Below are 22,280 nucleotides of genomic sequence, written 5' to 3' on the forward strand. Positions count from 1 at the left end.
AATTATTTAAACTATTGAGCTTGCCCTATGCATGATGCTATACACATTCAGCAAATTTCATAGGATTCTTTAAGACTTACACTATCTCAGAAGTTAAATGCATATTAAGTTTTCATCGAAATTTTTAAAAAAATAAACGTTTGAAAAAGGGGTATGTTTTTTACTTATAAACAATTGTAATAACTTCTATATTTTTCAAGCTACAGACTTGTACATACAACCATTAGATAGCTGGTAAAAAAGCTCACATTAAAAAATAAAAAACCTTCTATGACCAATAGGAACGACGTTAGTGACTATTTTTAAAAAAATCATATCACCATTGTTTATGAACATTAAGAAGTGAAATTTGCACAAATTTTGAATGAAAATCTAAACTTTATATTGAAACTTATAGCTATAAAATTTATCTAATTTTTCGAAACGACGGTACTTTCGAAAGATCGACATAGGAAAGTGGAGAGGATATCTGTTTCAGCTCCGTTTTTTTTTTCGGCATTGGAACTATAAATTGCAACACGTAGGAAAAATTTACATTATCTCGGCTACCTTTGCAGCTGTAAGCCTCTTTTTTTATTCTGGGGTAGCTCGTCGAAATATGAATAACTACATAGTTTTCACTGGCCGGAAAATATGGGAAAACTCGGAAAAATTGAGTCCATTTGAAATTCACCCTAAATACTTACTTTTTTTTTAATTTGCTCATATAGTCTGTCGCAGTATTAATAATGATGACATAATTTTCAACCTGCATAAATCTTGGAAAATCCCGGAAAATCAACATATCTTTTTTCATTTTATATCAATGATGTAATAATACTTATATATTTTATAAATCAAATTTCAGGTAATTTTTTACATATTATATAATTATATTGCTTATATTAATTATAATTGTTTGTATTTTTATAATTAACAATATTGATTTTTATTCTATTTTTCTTACAAATATGATATATAATATTAATCTAATCTGCCTTACTGCTTTGATAAAATAAGTCGATTTTGTCATCACTTGCCTTATTAAATTTTGCAATGTTTCTTGAACTTTACTTTTTTTTATTTTCTTTACATACATTGGTTTAAAAGTTAAAATTTAGTTCATTTATTCGACTTCACTGTCAGGTCTGATCCTTTTTGTTGCAGGTTGTTTGTCTTCACTTATTAAGTCAGTCTTTCCATACATTAACATATTAATGGGTGATCTTAATGCCAAGGTGGGTCAAGGTAAGGTAGTAGAACAAGTAGGAAAATATGGGCTTGGAAACAGAAATGACAGAGGAGATCGATTGATTCAATTTTGCCAAAGTAAAGACTTCGTAATAACAAATACCTTTTTCAAATTACCTCCTCGAAGGTTATATACATGGACATCTCCACAACATACCAAACAAAAAAATAGTGAGAAATCAAATAGACTACATTATGATAGCAAGAAGGTATCCTAATCCTGTTAAATGTACTAAGACGTACCCAGGAGCTGATATAGGCTCAGATCATAACCCGGTAGTTACTGTGATAGAGGCGAGACCAAAAACGATTAGAAGACCAGACAGAAAGGCACTAGATTTAAATAAACTTCGAAACAAAAGTATACGACAAGAAACAGAAGAAGAAATAAATAAAAACCTCCGTTCAGTGCAGCAACAAATTAACGATACAAACAACGTTAACCAAAAATTAAAGTACATAAATACAGCTATACAAACAGCAGGAAAGAAACATCTTACAAAAACAACAACAAAGAATAAGGGGTGGATGACACAAGGTATACTAGACTTGAACAAAGAAGAAAGATGAAGAATTACCCAGACAAATACAAAGAAATAAATAAACACATAAAAAAGAGAATAAAAGAAGCCGAAGAGGAGTGGATTAAAGAACAATGTGAAGAAATGGAAACCTATGAGAAAAAGTACGATGCGTTCAATATGCACAAAAAAGTAAAAGAGATAATAGGAAGCATAAAGAAATGCCAAATAGGTAAACTTAAAGACAAAGATGGAAATCTTATTGTAGATCTAGAGAATAAAATAAAAAGATGGACAGAATACCTGAATGAATTATTTGAAGACGATAGAAACAACTTAACTCAGATAATCAATGCAACTGGGCCAGACATATTAAAAGAAGAAGTAGAATACGCAATAAGAAACGCTAAAAATGGAAAAGCAAATGGACCTGATGAAATTCCTACAGAACTGTTGAAGCTTTTAGATGATAAATCCGTAACCATAATATTAAATTTTGCAGCGAGGAGCTAAAACAGTTTCCCCTCCACTTTCCTATGTCGATCTTTCGAAAGTAACTTCGTTTCGAAAGGTTTTAAGTTTCGAAAAATTGGATGAATTTTATAGCTATAAAATTCAATATAAAGTTTAGATTTTCATTCAAAATTTGTGCAAATTTTACTTCTTAATGTTTATAAACAATGGAGATATAATTAACAAAAAAATTGTCACTAACTTCGTTCCTATTGTAAATTTTTTTGTAAATTTGAGTTTTCTTACCAGCTATCTAATGGTTGTATGTACAAGTCTGTAGCTTAAAAAATATAAAAGTTATTACAATTGTTTATAAGTAAAAAACATACCCCTTTTTCAAACGTTTATTTTGTAAATAATTTCCATGAAAACTCAATATTCATTTAACTTCTGAGATAGTATAAGTCTTAAAGAATCCTATGAAATTTGTTAAATGTGTCTAGCATTATTCATAGGGCAAGTTCAATGGTTTAAATAATTAGTCCCAGGGATAAACAAATTGAATAACTTTTAAACTATTTGACCGATCGGAGGGAAATTTAGCACAAATTTAAAGGATGGTAATTCCTCAATGTTGAAATGTATTATTAACATTTTATTTTGGTAATAAAAAAATTAATTGAATTTATAAATTAGTGCAAAAAAAACTGTTTTTTTGCAAATATCTTCTATAAAAAATAAAAAAATGTGTATATCGTAAATTATTTATCAATTTTAATTGAAAAAACGGGGAAATAAAGATATTCTTGATATAAAAAAATGGTATAAATATTGTTTATTTAAATTATAAGGGAAAAAACTTATAGATAAAAAATCAAATTCTAACCATAAATTATTGTTTAAAAAGAACGCAAGGTAAAAATAGGAGTATCTTTTTATCTATTCGTCATCTAGTAACCCCTACCTATGTCTTAAAAGCTTCAGATATCTGCGAAACATTTTGCCGTGAAATCGATGATTTTTGTATAACCAGACTGGGCTAATATTTTTCTGAAACAATAAGCTAATATTTATCGAAATACAGATATTGAACAGTTTTGAAATCTTAAATTAGTGCAAATTACCTCAAGGTTAATAGGAATTATGATTAAAATAACTTGGTATGTAGTTAGTAACATAATCCAAACTATAAAATACATTTTGTTGATTTATGTACTGCAAATATAGTAGTCAAACATTAGTCATAAGTAGACTGCACATGATTCACTAACATATCGTTAAAAACAATAAATCTTTATTTGTGGAAATTGAAGTCATTCTTTCTCGTGTTTTGTTTTCGGTACTTACTCTTCATTATAATTTTTATTAAGTAACCATTAATAATTCTATAAAGATACCTTGTATAAAATATTGTTAAATACGTCCGTATTCTAAGCAATTGTAGGAATGTTTGCAAAAATATAGGTCTTCTAAGCTAAGGTGGCAAGAAGCAAGAATTAGAAACTCAATCGATCTCATCATCTTAGTGGGTTCTTCCGCTTTTTTCGCTCGACACTCGCTAGACATCATTGACCCAATCATCAATGCCTACAATAAAAATCAATGAGTCACTTCTATCGATTCTGCCGTACCGAGAATCTTTATATCTCCACCGTTATCACTAGTCTGATCTACACATGTATCCTTTGTCAAGTGGTCCTTGTTACACCATAAATAATTGAGTCTCTATCTAAACTTACCCATCTACTCCCTAGGGGCTATCAGAATGGAGCCAGTATTTTTGTATGCAGAACGAGCTTGCTCTGTTCGTTAGGCCAACGTGTTAGGCCAGTCTGCCTTGTTAAATCGATTGAACACGGTTCCACTAATTGTCTAATTTTCGTGCAGTGGTTCTTATAAAATAGGTCGATAAACCAGAGATTTTACTTAGTATTTTCAAATTATACCCACTGTGTCAACTTGTAGCCTTTTGTAGAGAATCTTTGCTAGTATTTTGTAAGCTGTTGTTTCCAGGTTTATACCTCTATTGTTAATACAGTGAAGCTGCTCGCCTATCTTATATAACAAGCATATCAGGCCTTAACACCATTCATAGGGCATGGTCCCATTTTATCATATGAAAAATAAAACTATTTTTGACGTTCTTGTAAAGCTTACTGCAAATTTGATCAGTGCCTGGTGATTTATTATTCTTAAGCTTTTTCGTGTTGTGGGTAACCTCAATGGTACGTGATGTTTGGTTTGGGTTGAATAGGAGACCGTATCGACGTATCGTTTAGTATATTCCCCTCTCCATCTTTGCAGCTTTCACTCGTGCCTTATGCTCTCTTCTAATTTTGTTCAGATTTATGTAGAACTTTCGAGTTTCGATTTGATTTAGTAGCCCTTATATAACTTCTATCTGCTTTTTTTTCCTTCTACGTAATCTTTTATCTTCTAGTTGGTTTCAATGCGAACTCTATTTGATGTCACTCATGTATTAGAATTTAACTTAAAAAGTGGCGCTAATAGATCAGGACGAAGTACTCTAAGAATCATGCTGTAAATGTGTGCTTTCATCTATTAGGCCAACAGATGTGTTACCTTGAACGAGTTTTTAGATTTTAGTAGATCTCTTTCCAATGTGTAACCTAAGGCAAGGTAGTGGTTACGGAAGCTATTTTTAAACATTCCGTGTAGTGGTAACTCATCTTCTTCTTCTTCCTCCTTATATGTAATTCTGCTTGTTCATTGGCGGATTAATAGATCTTTGGATGGTTGGAGCTCCATCTTTTGCGCGGTCTTCCAGTACTTCTTCTGCCGATTGCTGATTTATCTCTTGCTATTTTGACGACACGGGTCTTCTTCATTCTGCTTATGCAGTTATTTTATTATTTTTTACTATTTTGTGTCCAGTGATTTATACATTGTATGTTACATTTTGTTCTTATGTCTTCACTTCTCTTTGGATCTCTCAGGGTATTTCCTCTCTGCCGTACCCAGTAGACTTTGCATTTTGGCTGTGTCGGATCTTGTTTCTGAGGCATATGTCAATATTGCTCTTACACTGGCTTTATAAATTCTTGATTTCATCTCAGTGTTAATGTGTCTGTTTCACCATATAGTATTATTAAGGCATCCTGCCAGTCTATTTGCTTTTTGTACTTGATCTCTTAATTCTTTGTCCAGGTCTTCATAACTAGACAATGTAATTCACAAGTATTTTATTTTTATTAATTGTTCAATACTGATGCCATCAATTTCTATTTTACATCTGGTTGGTTCTTTGTTGACTACTATTGTTTTATTTTTCTAAGATGAGATTGTCAATTAAATTCTTTTGCCCTTGTGTTAAATCTATGGACCAGTCTTTGCAGACTATCTTCTCTTGGGCTATCAATATTGCGTCATCTGCGTAGCAGAGTATTTTGATTTCTTTCTTATTCATTCTTCTGAGGACCTCCTAATTTGTGACTCGGTCAGTCCACGAGATCTTTAGGATTCCACAATATAGCCACATCTCAAATGCTTCCAGTTTTCTGCACATATCTTCGTTCGAGGTCCACGATTCAACACCATAAAAAAGGACAGAGAAGACGTAGCATCGCAGCATTGTTACTTTTGTATCAAGAGAGAGGTTGTGACTCTTGAAGAAGACAAACTACTATAGCTTATAATAATTATACATTTAATATTGTTAATAAATAAAGGTTATATTTCGTTAATATGGTGCATTAATTGTCTTGTTAAATTGTTATGTCGAATATCATTCGAGAGAAAATTATTTACCGGTAAAATTTTCTTTTGGTTTTATTCAAGTTTGTTGTTTTTGGCAATTTTCGCTTATGAAATTTTGACAAAATCACTCGACTGACGACTCGTGATTTAACTGTCAAAATCACAATTTAATTCGCGAAAATTGCCAGGCAACAAACTTTCATACCAGTCAAAAATATTTCCGGCAACATTTTCTTTCCTGTGATATTATATACGAAAAAACCATATTAAATAATCTTCAGTTTGATTTTTAACCAATGAGACAACATTAATAATAGTCTACGTATTAAACTTATACAATTTTGCCGAGACTGTGTAAAAATCAAGAGACAATCTATATAGAAAATCAATAAGTTTGTAGGAAACTGAATTAATTATAGTTTAAATATATTTATAATCATAAACCCTTTTTAAATATTGTGATGTTTAGCTGATTTAACGTTTCCTTTTGTTTAGATTAAATTGTTTATAAATACATACGATATTTTTTAGACTGAGTCCGAGCAACATCAGTACAATGGCTAGAGAACATAAAGAATTGTTATGGGATTATCTCATTTTTATTGTTATGATAGGAGCGACAATTGGAGTTGCTCTATATTCAAAGTTTTGTGGAGCTAAGGAAAAGACAAAAGCTGATTATGTGTTTGCAGCAGGAAAAGTATCGGTAGTCGCTATGATGTTGAGTATAGCTCGAGGGAATTTGGGAGTGAGATCCGTAATTGGTAAGTTAAGTTTAGCAAATATTATTATATTTGAATTCAATTGGCAGTAGCTACTTCTGCTGCTGGAGGTAGGCTTCCTTCGGTTTTTTTTTTGTTTTTTTTTGCATATATTATTATTATTAATGTATAACCTATTTTATTATGTCATTTATTTATTCAGTCAATACAATTTTCACTGAACACCGTTTATTCAATAAATTTATGACATATACCAAAATCTCTGCTTACGATGTAACAGTCCCTCTCATACTGGAATTACTAGTAATGAAACATCAGATCATTTTGCCAAAAAAGCTACCATCCATAGTACTGGAGTTACCCCAATTCAACTAGCTAACGATCTCAAACTCGTTTTTAAAAAGTGAGTAGAGGATACTTGGTAAAACTTATGGCAAAAGAGCAAAACAACTCTTCATAAAATCCAATCGTTCATTGCTCATCTCTCCTTGGACTTCCTAACTAGAAGAGAATCATCGATTATTAGAAGACTCCGAATCAACCACATCAAAATTACGCATGGTTTCTTGTGAAAGTGATATAATTATTATTTATTTTTCGAGAACTATTCAGCATGACGGACTGATCATCTAAAACGTTGCTCGAAGAACTGACTGCAAGGGGCACATGATTAAAACAGATAAAAAATTAGGAGGGAGATATTTATTTAACAGTGAACAAAAAATTTAATGATGATGATGATAAATTTAAAGGAAAATTAACCTGATTATAATCCAAAACAATATGGGAAAAGCCTTGATCCAGGTGTTTTATTGGGAAATACTTTCGTGAATAAGGGCGTTAATTAACCAGTAATATTTAAGGTGCAATAACATCCTATTATTCTGTCAACTTAGCCTGTTAATTTTTTTTCTTTAAAAATGTTTTATGTTGATGAAATAAAACGATGAAATTTTGTATGGATAATTTGTTGCTTTTAATAGGTATATATAGCTATAGATAATCACTTTGACACCGCACTTTAGGAATAGTTCTTTTAAATTATCCAGAATTCCGAATTCACCTATTTCCACACTATCAGGAGGAATGTTTTGAAATTTCCACGGCCCTATACTGAATTTTATAACATAAAATATATATTTACTATTTCAGTATTATTCCTTTATGTTGGAGGTATTTTCATTATTATAGACTAAAGAATTTTTTGTTGTCTGAATCCCTTTTCTACCAGCATCATGTCCAGCATGTCTAGGTGGGACCCACTTTAAATAGAATCCAATATTGCGCAAATGTTGTTTTGAGGGGAATATTTTGATTTTGAATTTTTTTCACCTCCAAATATTTTAGAATAATGTTATATTTTCTGTTAATAATTCAATGTCAATATGGTGGTAGATTAGCGTTAGACCAAAATCTATTTACTAGAAAAATTTTAGAATTGAATCTTCCAATTTGGAAACCTAAATGATTATTGAATTTATTAAATTAGCAATAACATAAGCAATATTAAATTAGTCGTGTTAACGGGAAATTAACCTTGACAATATCGTGACATACAGACCATGTGTTTCAGAAACTCAAAGGAAGTATGACTTATCGTCTGTATATTCAGTAATATAAGAAAGAAAGAGTTATCATAAATTCCTCTCCTATGCAGGTGTTCTAGTAAGCGATCATGGTTAAACTTTAACCTGTATATTAACGGCAAATGTAATTTAAGTAGAAATGAGGTATGCATATTAGAATGTATGGATAGTAATTGTTTTTACATATTCAAGTGTCTGACCCCCAAGTTTTAAAGAAGGTATTTCCTCTGTAGATTGTTTCCCTTTAAGAAAATTATACGATCATCCTCGTACCTACAATCTTGCTCAAATGGATTATTTCATTAATTTGATTATATTGTTAATATCTATAAGGAAAAACGTCTGGTTGATTACTGAGCCTTGACATGTGCCTTTTTTTGATATCTCACGTTAGAGAGAAGACCGTTTACTTTCACATTGAAATTTCTATTTCAAAGAAAATTTTTAATAAAATCAAGTATATTTCCTTTATAGCCTTATGATTTCGGTGTTGATATATTATCTTGTAATGCAAAGCCATATCAAATGCTTTGTGCAAATCAAAATAAATTGCAAACATTTTTGGTTGTTGCAGGCAAAGTTGTTGTAGGCAAGTTGTGAAGGCATTATTAACCCAATCATGTCTAGAACTATTTATGCTTATTTTTTTTTAATTTCTGAAAACCTAATGCTCTAAACGTCACAAAATTAACAAAAATATATGTTTAAAAAATAAAAAACTTAAATTTTTTGATAATTGGATCTTGCGAAAACGCAACACTGGGCAGTTAGGATGAAAAAAAATTAAAAACATGTTATTTGGAATGTTTTATTAAATCATATAAAAGAGTTTTAAGTAAACGGACATTAAAATAATATAAAAAAAATATTGCGTTGCCCATGAAATTTCATAAAACGTTTTTCATGTAAATCAACCTTACATTTAATACTTTTTTATTTGTTGTTGGGATTTGACAAAGGACGCATTGGGTTCGTTTTTCTTGGGTAGAAATAAGATGGCCCATGTTGTCAAATCGAACGTCTTGTGTAATGTTGTTTATGAAAGATTGAGATGGACCAGGTCTTCTTGAAGGAGTTCCGAGCATCGTCAAACAGGCTTTGGCTATATTTGGACGAAACTGCAGCAAATCCATTTTGGGTTGTTCAGGGATAATGTGTCTCATTCTATGGTTAATTAACCAAGCATTTTGAATGGAGACATTAAGATCCCAGATAAATAAAGGCCAATACCATTTCTTGGATCTTATATTTGTTCTGTAATAGGCAACATTTTGATCCGTCCCATCAGTTTCTCCCATATTTTCGTTATAAGCCCGAATAAGTTGTGATTGTGTTACTTTGATTTTTTTGTTTTGAGCAAAGGAGTATCTGTTCGCTTGATAAACTGGCGTCGTTTTATGGTAATTCGATGCCAAAGTAACTGTCATTCATGTCATGTCATTGTTATGTTATTGTCATTCGATGTTGAAAAATCAATTAGTTTTAAAGAGGTGAAATATTTATCAGCATATAAGCAATGAGGCATAATCCTAATTTTCCCTTGGCTCCTTGATAAATATTGAAATTTATGAGGTAACCAGGTTTCCGATTGCAACACTACGATTTATACTCAAAGTCTTTTTCATACCATGGAGCCGATAGTATGGTATCATGGCCTCATCCACACTAGATTCGGTTTCCCATACAGTGTATTTAGTAAACGATTTGCAGAGACTTTCAAGGTACAGAGAAATTTTGTATGTGTTCTCTGAACAATCTATGTTCAGGTTGTCGTTAAAATGGAGTAATCTTATAATAGTTTCAAATCGGTTACGCCGCATGTTACTAGTAAAATACCTATGAAAGCTTTTAACTCGTTTTTCTAAATTCTAAAGTAGAGCATAGAGTAATTCTTTTAAAAGAGCATAACGAACTGTCTTCTTTGCAACATTTGTTAAAAGCTCTTCATTGAAAAAAAAATCAAAGATCTGTAAAAGAGTAAATGGTCGTAAATAAAATGAAGAGTGTATGTGTTCCATTGAGTCTTTTTGTATTCAAATTAACGGAATTTTTATCTAATAAATCTCCCTGAATCCATTTCCGTGGTAGAAGATTTACACTTTTTGCACGAGTCTTAGTAGATACCACTTAAATATCTGAAATTTCTTCATTTTGTGTCTCTATTTCTGTTTCCATCTCAATCTCTTCCGTATGTTCCTCTTCCTGAACCTATGTCACACTTTGAAGATCTGCCTCTTTTTTATATAGATTTATATTTTCTTCGTCGATCTTTCTTTCTTCTTGATAAATTACAGCTTCTGGTTCCACATCCAACATATTTTTGTTTAGGTTATTAAATGTTCCTCCACAGTCTTCATTTCCACTATCTTCATCAGTCAATTCAGCGGGGACAGTAGGTGCTGTCCCCGCTGAATTGATGAATTACAAATTTATTTGTCCTTGATTTGAAAAAAAATTTTTAGGACGACTATTTTTACTAGTACTACCGAAACTGATATGGTAAAGTTGATTTGACATCTAATTTTCACCATCTAGAAAAAAAAAATGATTTTATGTAGTAATAATATGCCTTGTGCCCAGTGTTGTGAAAACGCAACATTGATAATTGGGCAGTAGTATCAACTAGAACAGATAAAATAATAGCACTTACTTGATAGAAGTAACTTTTTTAATGATTTAATAATACGTTGCTACCAAAAACCTAATATTTATCCAGTTAATTTATACACAAACGACTTACTACTAACTAAAACCACGTGTTCACAGAAGTCAAAATTAACCTACAACTTTCAATATACCATTTAGTAATATCAGTTTTGCGACCAGTTCCCATTAAAACATACATAGGAAACTGTTGTCAAATAAATCTGGACTTTGACTGCCCGACTAAGTCATGTCATTTTCCAAAAGACGACGCCATATTGGGCTGTGTGAACTGTTGCAAAAACGCAACGCTGGGCAATAATGGATGTGTTTCTATATCTACTATATCTATATTTAATAGTCGGTAGTTGATTTTGAGGAACGAAATCCACATTGTTTATTAATCAGTTAGTTATTTTCTTCCAGACACCACAATAAACATTTATTTATATTTTTTTCTAAAAGCTTACATATTACACAAGTTAGACACACAGGACGATAAGAATCTGATTTGTTTGGTGGCTTATTAATTTTTAAGATGGGAAATAGTTTTATTTTACTTTTAATATAGTTTTTTAAATAATAAATTATAATTTTAATCTTTAACCATATTGTGCTATGCCATGAAGAGCTAAAAACTAAATCGCTGTTGGTATTTTTTAGGTTATCCTGCAGAACTATTTTACAGAGGAGCTACTATGTGGGAATCTTTATACGGAACCCTGCTAGCGTACCCAATAGTATGTTTCGTATTCGTACCTATGTATTACAACTTGGGTATAACTTCAGTTTACCAATATTTAGACTTGCGGTTTAAATCGCGGTTGGTGAGGTGTTTGGCATCAGCAACGTTTTTATTCAGACAGTTTTTATTGCAAGGAGTCACCGTGTTTACTCCGTGTGTCGCTTTAAAAGCGATAAGTGGAGTTCCATACTGGGTGTCAATTTGTGGTATAGGATTAATTAGCATAATTTTTAATATACTGGTAAGAACAATTTAACACATTGTAATTATACATTTATAATTTATTTTCTCATTTGAATTTTATGTAATTTTTAATCAAGTTGTTAAATTTGAATCTCTTATTTATGAAAGGATATACAGTCGCAAGAATGAAGTTTTGAGAAAATTAAAAAAGTGTTTATATTTGAAACAAATAAAAAATTTGTGATTTTTCCTGGAAAATTAATTATTTTATTACATGTTTGATAATAGTATTGTATGTATATTGATTTTAGTTAATTATTAGATATTTTATTTGTTATTCTATTCGTCTGACATATCTTTACACGAATTAATTAAAAAAAAATGTCTAAACTCTTATTTTTGCCGTATTTGTTCAAATTAATAGAAAAAAAGTTTATTGACAAACTTTATTACCAGTCATTAACAAATTAAATATTTTAACCTAAAAAAACAAACATTAAGCAGTTTTTTACAATATACTCTCTTCATAGATACTTTCCACTTCAGTGTTTGGCCAACCAATTATTTCCTCCTAAAATTCTTGATAATGTTTAAAAAGATACCTAGTTATCTTTTGAATATCATTGATTTTTTAATGTTAGTTGGAATTTTTTCCATAGGATAAGCTTTTTTCTTTGGAAGTTGAACATTTTCGGTGTTCGTGTTCGCTGACTTTTTAGAATAAAGGAAATGGTTAGTGCTCCATCGATAAACTTCAATGCTTCAACAAGCCCTTTTTTGTATGATTGTAGTGGAACTCCATAAAACTGAAAACTGCGTATGACTCCTTTTGTGAACGTTGAATAGTTTAGCAGAAGTTTCAACGGAAAGGCACGTCTTTTTTTTTAAATTTGGACCACCAATTTCTAAAATCCAAAACATCATTAGTTCTGACCACTTGTACAATAAATTTGTGCCTATTTGCAGAACTACAGATTGCTTCAAAACTTCTATTGGTGTATACAGCCCATCCGTGCGATTGAGTTTGCGTTTTACCAAGCCAAAGTCCCTATCGCGTGGCAAGAAAGAGTGGCCACGAATTGGAAATTTATGGACAATTTTTTCAAACATTCCTGTGTCAGTAAGCGTAAGAAAAAATCGGATCATAACATTGTTTTTATTTTGGCCACCAGAGCCGTCACTGTGGTTAAGTTCTTTTACTGTTTACTGTTTTGCTTCAAATAGTTGAAGATAAAAGAACAAGTTTCATTTGGAACTTTTGTAGTCACGCCTTCATGGTAAAGAAAAAAGTGGGCACTGTTGTATTTTAAGTTATGAATCTCTCTTGTCGTTTCCTCATTGCTGAGGATCGTGATTTCCTACAATGCGTGCTGTCAATTCTCTCCATCTCTTGCGATTTTGGGCTGCTCTCATGGACTCGGAAAACGTCTCTCCAGTGGCTTTCTGTACTTGATCTGACCATCGGATAAGTGAGCGTCCTCTGCCTCTACGTCCTTCTACGTTTCCGCACACAATTAGTCTTTCTAAGTTGTTATTGTCTCTTCTCGCAATGTGGCCAAAAAACTTTAAAACATTTGCAAGACACTGAGAGGAGAGTCTGGTCTGAATGTTTAGCTCTTCGAGAATCGACTGATTGGATCTGTGCTCCGTCCACGAGACACGTAGCATTCGTCTCCAGCACCACATTTCGAATGCGTCAATCCTTTTTCTATCCTCTGATTTTATTGTCCATGTTTCGGCACCGTAACTGAAGATTGAAAAAATGAGTGTCCGTACCAGTCTCATTTTGAGTTTTTTGGATAAAGAGCGGTCCTTCCATATTTTTGACAGTCGACTCATCGCGTTCTTGGCCATTCCTATTCTTCTGCGAATTTCCGTATGGGAGGAGACTGTATTGCTTAAGGAAGATCCTAGATACGTGAACTCGTCTACTTTCTCGAATTTATTTAGGGCGCCTGTTGTTTGGAGGAATTTCGCGTGGTCCACAATCATGATTTTTGTTTTCTGATTATTAATCTTGAGCCCACACTTGTTGCTTTCGGTTTCTACTCTCTTTATCAGTCTCGACATCTCCTCTTCAGATGTTGCTAACAGTGTTGTATCGTCTGCGAATCTTAAGTTTGAGATCTTTTTTTCTGCAATGGAGATGCCGCCTCTCCATCCATCGAGTGCGTTCCTCATTATGTATTCTCCATATAAATTGAACAGGTCTGGAGATAGTATGCACCCTTGTCGTACACCTCTGCTGGTTTTGAAGGTATCAGATTGCTGGTTTTCAATTCTTATTTTAACTGAGTTATCTTCGTATAAGTTTTTAATTAATATTGCCAAATGATCTGCAACTCCCATCTCATGAAGAACTGTCCAGAGAACTTCCCACTTCACACAATCAAATGCCTTTTGGTAGTCTAGAAAACAGATTATTATTGGAATTTTAAATCGCGGGCCTTTTCTATGAGCTGCCGCATATTAAGGATTTGCTCTCTCGTACCCTTCCCTTTGACAAAGCCTGCTTGTTCTTGGGGAATTTGTTTGTCTAAGTATTGTTGCAAACGGCATTTAATTGTTCTTAGTAATATTTTGTTTGGATGGGAAATCAGTGAGATGGTACGATAATTACTACACTTTGTAGTTGTTCCTTTTTTATGGATTGGTATGCACAATGATGTGCGCCATTCTCTGGGCCACTTTCCGCATCTCCAAATTTTATTACAAAGTTTCCACATTATGTAACATCCTTTGTCACCCATGTTCTGAAGGAGCTCTCCCGTGATATCATCGCAGCCAGGGGATTTATTCTTCTTGAGGTGAGTTACAGCTTCTTCAATCTCGGACAGCAGAATTTCAGGTTCAGGGTTGTATGCGATGTTTTCGAGGGCTGAAGTGTGGTCTAGATTTACGTGTTCTTCCCTGTAGAGCTCTGAACAATAGTTTTTGCATGTTTCCAACACTCTGTCGATATCACTTATGATAATACCATGTTTGTCCTCTATTGCATAGTTCTTGGGTTTAAATTCTCTCGCAAGAATTTTCACTTTCCGGAAGAGGTCTTTGGTTTCATTTCGATATCCGTGATTTTCTATTTCTTGACAGATTTCAGAGATGTATTCTTGTTTGTCTTTGTGGCATCTTCGTTGAATATCTCTGGAGAGAGCTTTATATGTCTGTTGATCACAGGGGCCAACTTTAAGTTGCTTTCTTTGTTCAATCACTTTCCACGTGTTTCTGCTGATCCACGGTTTAATGCTATTATTTATAGATGGTTGGCGACATTGGTTCACTGTTGTTACGATGGTTTCTTTAATATCTGTCCAGGCTTCATCCACACTTTGTTCTGCCTGATTGTTCTCTATTCTGGTTAGTGCTGGTTCAATTCTCTCTTTAAAGGTAGCTAATTCGGGGTCCGTTAGCCTAAAAAAACGGAGAGAAGCTTTGCGTATGTTCTTGAAACGTATTCTGTAATCAGCCATCAAGAGCTGGTGATCGCTTCCGCATTCTGCTCCTGGAAATGTTTTTGCGTTGGTCATTGAAGACTTCCATCTCGAACTGATCAGAATAAAGTCTATTTGATTTCTTGTTCTATCTCCAGGTGATTTCCAGGTATAGAGTCTACGCGGATGATGCTTGAAATGCGTGTTCATTACAGAAAATTTCCTTTGGTTGCAGAATTCTAATAGTCGGTCTCCTCGCTCATTCCTATCTCCTAGACCATATGGCCCTACAATCATCTTCATGTGGTCATCTAGATTCGTTCTTCCAAGTTTGGCATTAAAGTCGCCTAGTATCACCACTATGTCTTTGTTTGGTATTTTATCAAGTACACCTTCGAGAGCCATATAAAAGTCTTCTAGGGTTGCTTGTTCTGCCGTGGATGTCGGGGCATATATTTGTATGATGTGGAGAATGGATGTTAAGCACTTTAGTCTCAGATGTATAATTCTGTCATTAACTGCATCATATCCATTTACGTAGTTCTGGAATGTGGGTGGTATTATAATTGCAACCCCATTGATGCTCTCTGTTTGGTGGCCTGAGAAATAAATGGTATTGCCAGAGGCGCTTCGGAAATGCCCCTTCCAGTGAGTTTCACTGATGCCAAGCATAGAAATTCGATAATCAGCCATTTCTCTCTCTATTATATGTATAATATTATATGTAATAAGTTATGAATATATATATATACCCGGTATTTAGGCGTTCCACGCCCTTCCGGTAGGGATCTATGGAGGAGTATCACCTAGCCGCAAGCCCTTATCTCTTGCCGTACTGCTCCACCATAGGCCGATCAGATACCAGCATATTCTAGACTAAGCCGCAGATTCATTTTAGAATTTTAAACTACTGCGTTAGCCTTTTTGTTTTCTGTTCACCGAGCCGGGGTTTTGAACTGACATCTTTCGCATTGAAGCGAAGGAGAAGCCAGCCGCCCAGCCCGCTTAGCTATCCGATCGACATATCGACATATCGACTATCCGATAATAAGTTATGAATACTGAATGGAAATACTAATAGCTGACGTAAATAAAAAATATCTTAAACTGGAATCTACGGTAATGAAATGTTTTGCATATAATCGAAGCAAAGTCCAATAACGCTGTCATTTTCTTTGCACATTTTTTCCGTATTTTAAATGCTATGATAAAATTTTTTTAGAGCGTCTTTTATGTACCCTAACTTCAGCTATGCAAAGACAAATGTTGGGAATATCGTTGAGAGATAAAAAGAGAAACGAGCGGATAAGATGCAAAACCGAAACAACAGACGCTGTCAGGTCTGTCAGGATATCAGGTTCAAAGATATCAGGATGGAAGATGGAATAAAGAAATTGGCCGCTGGAGACCATATACTGCAAAAAGGTTAAGAGGTCGACCGCAAATAGATGGAAAGATGACATTGAGCAAAGCGCAGGTCCAATGTGGAAAAGATAAACAGAATACAGAGGCAAATGGAGACAAATGGGAGAGGCATATATTCAACACATGAATAGATTTTGGGCTATAGATAGATAGGTATAACTTCAGCTAAGGTAGCTCTTTTAGCTGTTTCATTCAAAGAAGAACTTGTGCATTTAATATTAAGTTCTTCACATTGGCAGCATGAATAGACTTGCGGTCGACCAACTTTATAGTCAAAATGCTCTTTAAAAATAGTATATGTTGAATAATTGATGTTATCTTCATCATGTTTCTCTTTAAATAAGAAATGCATAATTTTTACATCAAGCTTTGCGTCTAGGTATTGATATTTGTTGGATGAATAATAACTTTGTATGACAGTAAATGAAGAAATGTGCTCACATACAATGTGCATAATATTACCAGGAACAGTTCACCCTCAAATATTTAGGATATTTTCCGATATGCAGAAGAGCTTGTAGGCTTTGTACTGCTTTAGAACTTATGCCGTGTCAACTTAAAAATGCATGTTTACAAACTTTGCGTCGCTCTGTGTTAACCAACACAAAATAGTGAAAGGATAAAGTTCTTTGTGATGCTTCTTCTGTGTGAGGCCGTCTCTTCTTAATAACTTTTGACTCTATTAAACCTTGCAGATAAATATCTTGTTCATGTTTTGTTGAAAAAGAATAAAATTTTTTTAGTATCTCAATTTTGTCTACTGCACTTAACTTTTTGACTTACACCTTCAATAAAATAAAATTGTTCAATAAACTACAAAAATAATAAAAACGTTTCAAACTTACGTGCAAGGTTTTCCAATGGCCTTTCCTGCAACCATGTGTCCTTGGTAATTTGTATATGGTTGTCCCAACAACCGATTTCTCTTAGTTTTAAAAGTTTTTTACTCATCTGGGTTTTTAATTATCTTCTTTCTCGTCGCCGATATTTCGGCGACGAAAGTCGCCGAAATATCAAAGTATTTGTCTATAAACAACCACAAAACAACCTGCTTGTCATTTATCACCAAGCAAAATCGCTGTGTTCATGACACTACTAGCGCCAGTCAAAGATCAGCGGCAAATTTATGAAACGATATGTCATATGACTTATATCGTTTCAAAAATAGATAGAGATATATCGTTTCAAGATATCATGTTGGCTACCTACCTATCAACAGTACTGAAGACTTCTATTCTTTTATGACTAAACGTTAGATATAAGTATTGAAAACACATTTTCGTCATAATCTAAATTTACATAAAGTAGTGACATATCCTTTCATAAATAAGCGATTTATTTATGAATAGGCTTATAGATAAATTATATAGCCGTACAAACTATGTAGTTGAAAAATTTAATTATTTTAAACTGCAGTTTGTCCTTTTTAAACTTTTAAAACATCGTACAAATATGCATAAATTATTCTTTTCTCAAAATTACTGTATAATGTATCATACACACATTTTAGTGTTTAAATCAATTATAGTGCAGTCGTCAAAAATTTGATTTAAGATGCAAAAAGTTTGCCACGCCAACCCCTGGGCTTTCACCCAAAAACGCCCCTTCGTAGGGGAGGGGAACTGAAAACATCAATTTCAAAATAATCTGCACGTCATAAAAAAATGATTCAAATAAGAGATGTACAGTTAATTTTGATCAAAAATAGGAGTTGCTCTTGAGAATCTTAAAAAATGGCAAAAATCTCTCAACGTATATTTATTAAAAAGCTTTATAGAAACTGACGTTATTTGAGACAAAACAGAAAAATTGCATAAGTAACACTCTTTTTTATTTTTGTCGATAGGATTCTCTGATTAAAAAATATCGAATTTTTACTGTCCATACAAAAATCGAAACAAGACAGAATAGGGCGACAAATGTGACAAATGCGTATTTCATATACACCGATGGCTCCAAAATAAAAAAGACTAAGGATGCGGGATATACTCCAGATCACTTAACCTAAGAATAAAGTGTGAGGTATGGTCAAAAATACTAGCGTAGTTCAAATAAAACCAGCTGGTATCTCCATAGCCGCAAAAGAGATAACCCAAAAAGGTATAGCAGGGAAAACTATAATGATCTGCACAGATAGCAGACAAGCGCTACTAACCTTGAATAGACCACGTATCACATCAGGTGTAGTAATGAAGTGTCACGAATCACTAACTCAAACTTCAGATGGTAATACCATCATCCTGAGGTGGGTTAAAGGACTCAATAGGAATAAAAGCAACCGCATTGCTGACCAATTGGCTAGGAAAGCGGCAGGCCTAAGACTCTTAGGACCTGGGAATCTTTTTGGTTGGTCAACTACAACAATCGCGGAAATTGTCAAATGTCACTCCCATACGCAAACTGTGAAAAGATGAGAAGAAGGGCAAGGATGTAAACTTGCCAGGGTAACACTAAGTAATTTTGAAATGTCAGCATCAAACAAGTACTTGGGAATGACCAGGAAAAACCTACGCTTGACAGTTGGTTTTTTAACTGGTCATTGTCAACTAAGCAAACACCTCCACACACTGGGGCTGGTAAACACATCTGTATGCAGGAGGTGTGAACGAGAAGGCGAAACTATAGAGCATGTCCTATGTGAATGCCTGGAGTTACCATTAATATGAGAGCACGCGTTTGGCGAGTCCTGGCCCACACCTGCCCACATAAGGGAGGTATCCCATGGTGACTTGTCCACCTTCCTAGAAATGGCAGGATGGATAATGAGCTAAGGACGACAGTTCCTTGGGGAGATACACAATATACAATTGTGGCCCAAGTGCTGTGGAACTTAAGTCGCCCTCCCACTCTACAGATACAGAGATGCAAATTTCATTTAAAAAATTTATTTCGCTCGCTATAGATGAACGACGGGTCTCAGTATTTGTTATAAAATAAGAATATAAATAATTTTATTTCATGTAGTATAAAGTGGTTTCCACTCTGTATAAATTAACCAATTTGTTTACATATCTTTTGGTCTTTCTTGTATTAGTATAAAATATTTATTTATACATAATTTTCAGGGTGGTCTAAAGGCTGCTATTTGGGCAGATGTACTACAAAGTGTGATAACTGTCCTCGTAAGTGTAGCTATAATAATATGTGGTGCTCTAGAAGCCGGTGGAATTGGAAGGGTATTTGAACTAAACAAAAAGGACGGCCGACTGGAATTCTTTAAGTGAGTAATAAAAAATCATCAATATAATTTTTTTAACAAATATTTTAAAACTAATCCGTATAATGATAAGTAGATTATCATTAAACAGATTAGTCACGATTATTCTTTTTATCTATATTTATGTGTGTAGGATTTCCTTATTTTATTTATTCATGTAAATCAAAAATTATAGACCTACAAGTCTACTGCCAAAAGAATACAACGAAAGAATTGTGAAAAGATATTCACAAAGATCATCAACAACAGATTAACAAATGCATTAGATGCTGCACAGCCGGGAGAGCAAGCTGGCTTCAGAAGGTGATTTAGTGCCCTGGATTATATCCACACGCTTATAAAACTAATGGGTAGAGCTACGAATATAAAATACCGCTGGCTATAAGATTTATAGATTTCTAGAAGGCTTTCGATTCTATTATATCAAAAGGCAATATTAGAAGCTTTGGCCAAGAAAGGCATTAATATATCATACATAGAGACTATAGCAAATATATACAGACAAGCAAAAGCTAAGCAATATTACCAAAGCTCTTCCCTGCACATCTAGAATATTCAGCAGAATAAACTGGCAGAACAAAGGCCTATCCTTTGATGGAGAATACCTTGCCAATCTAAGAATTGCAGACGACGTAGTTCTTATTGCTAATAATCCCGCAGGGATACAACAACTTATAAGTAACCTTATTGCAGCTAGCAATGAAGTTGACCTAAAAATGAAAAAAACAAAAATCATGTACAACGAACTAGTAACTGTAAAAGATGTAATAATAAACAACACTTGAGACAATAAACAAGTGTGTATACCTGGGATAATTAATACATACATCTGCCTTCTTACTTTCAGCAATCATGAGAAGAATGAAACTGGCTTGGGCATCTTTTGGTAAATATGCCACTTCACCAAAGGTTTTGATCAGTGTATACCACCAATCATGAAATACAACTGCGAAACTTGGACACCAAAGAAAGAAATAATAGTAAAATTCAAAGTCACTCATCTGCCTTACATCTGCCTTCTTACTTTCAGCAATCATGAGAAGAATGAAACTGGCTTGGGCATCTTTTGGTAAATATGCCACTTCACCAAAGGTTTTGATCAGTGTATACCACCAATCATGAAATACAACTGCGAAACTTGGACACCTATGAAAGAAATAATAGTAAAATTCAAAGTCACTCAAAGATCAAAGGAGGGATACATGCTAGGTATAACAAAAATAGATCGAAAAAGAATAGAATTGATCAGACAGCATTACACTGTGGTATCCAAGGGCCTCAACAGACGAATAAGACATCTAAATTTAAGATGGGAATATGACATAAACAAAACAAGCCGGTACAACATGACACAGAAAAGCGAATATTGTGAAAAGACAATCGTGGCAGAAACGAAGAACGACGATTTAAGGAAGTCTGTACTGTAATTGGTATAATACGCTGAGAATGATGATGACGATGATAATGATGATGATAATGAGAGACAATATATATGATACTTGAAAAAGAACAAACCATTCTTCACAAATAATGTACCCGTGTACGTTTGTATCGCCTCTATGCGAAGAAACATAACCTCAAAAGAATTCATATGATTAGGAAAATTCATGAAATACATATAGGGACATGTTGAGAGTCAAATTAAAAAGAAATATTACCTTCTATATATGTTTATGTTCCTACTCTACGTAAAAAGTGCACAGAGTAATAATTTGCATCGGTCAACTGCTGATTTAATGTCGGGATAAAGGTATTTCTCGTCACTGTAACATCTTCTAGTACCTTTAGCGAGCTCAGATTTTGAAGTATACTTAAATCACCATTAATCAGAAATATTTTTACTTAATCTATAAGGAGGTAAAGCGGGTTGTCGTTATTTTTTTTCTATATAGGTACTGCCTTATTTTGACAACCTAGTAACATAGTGTAATTAATTTAAATTTGATTTCAGTTTTGATCCGGATCCAACAGTACGTGTCACTACAATTTCCGCAGTGTTTGGAAATTTATTTATGTCGCTCTCTATTCTTGGTTGTCAGCAAAGTTTTGTTCAACGTTACCTCAGTATGGGATCTCGGCAACAAGTAACAAAGTAAGTTATTTACTTAATTTAAATTTTTTCAGACATAAGGAATTTGTCAGTATGTACCTATTATCTGGTTTATCAATACCACGGCGTTATATTTTAGCAGTTTGTTGGGTATTATATCTGGTCCTGGTGACTTTCTATATTTTAAGTTTCTTAGTGCTTCATTAGCTTCATTATTATTTTTTACATTTTTATCTGGCTATTTTTAAAAAGTCTATTATGTATTTTGTCTATGTATATAGAAAGCGTTTCAATAAGAATTTTCCATATAGTAACCAGAGAATTCTTAGCCCATAATACGAATATTTAACTTAAAAT

At 33.4% G+C, this 22,280-nt stretch overlaps 1 protein-coding gene across 3 annotated transcripts in view; it reads left to right on the forward strand.

Annotated features, from left to right (window-relative positions):
* Positions 1 to 22,280, forward strand: part of LOC140443984 (sodium-coupled monocarboxylate transporter 1-like) — an 82,991-nt gene that overhangs the window by 45,513 nt on the left and 15,198 nt on the right. For all 3 annotated transcript variants that reach the window (XM_072535533.1, XM_072535532.1, XM_072535534.1), the window contains exons 2-5: positions 6,453 to 6,685; positions 11,536 to 11,858; positions 19,722 to 19,876; positions 21,825 to 21,965. In XM_072535533.1, the coding sequence (XP_072391634.1) occupies positions 6,478 to 6,685; positions 11,536 to 11,858; positions 19,722 to 19,876; positions 21,825 to 21,965 (827 nt within the window). In that variant the 5' untranslated portion in view covers positions 6,453 to 6,477. The remainder of the gene's footprint in view (positions 1 to 6,452; positions 6,686 to 11,535; positions 11,859 to 19,721; positions 19,877 to 21,824; positions 21,966 to 22,280) is intronic.

The sequence above is a fragment of the Diabrotica undecimpunctata genome, chromosome 6 (genome assembly GCF_040954645.1).
Source record: "Diabrotica undecimpunctata isolate CICGRU chromosome 6, icDiaUnde3, whole genome shotgun sequence".
In the NCBI taxonomy this organism is placed as follows: domain Eukaryota; kingdom Metazoa; phylum Arthropoda; class Insecta; order Coleoptera; family Chrysomelidae; genus Diabrotica; species Diabrotica undecimpunctata.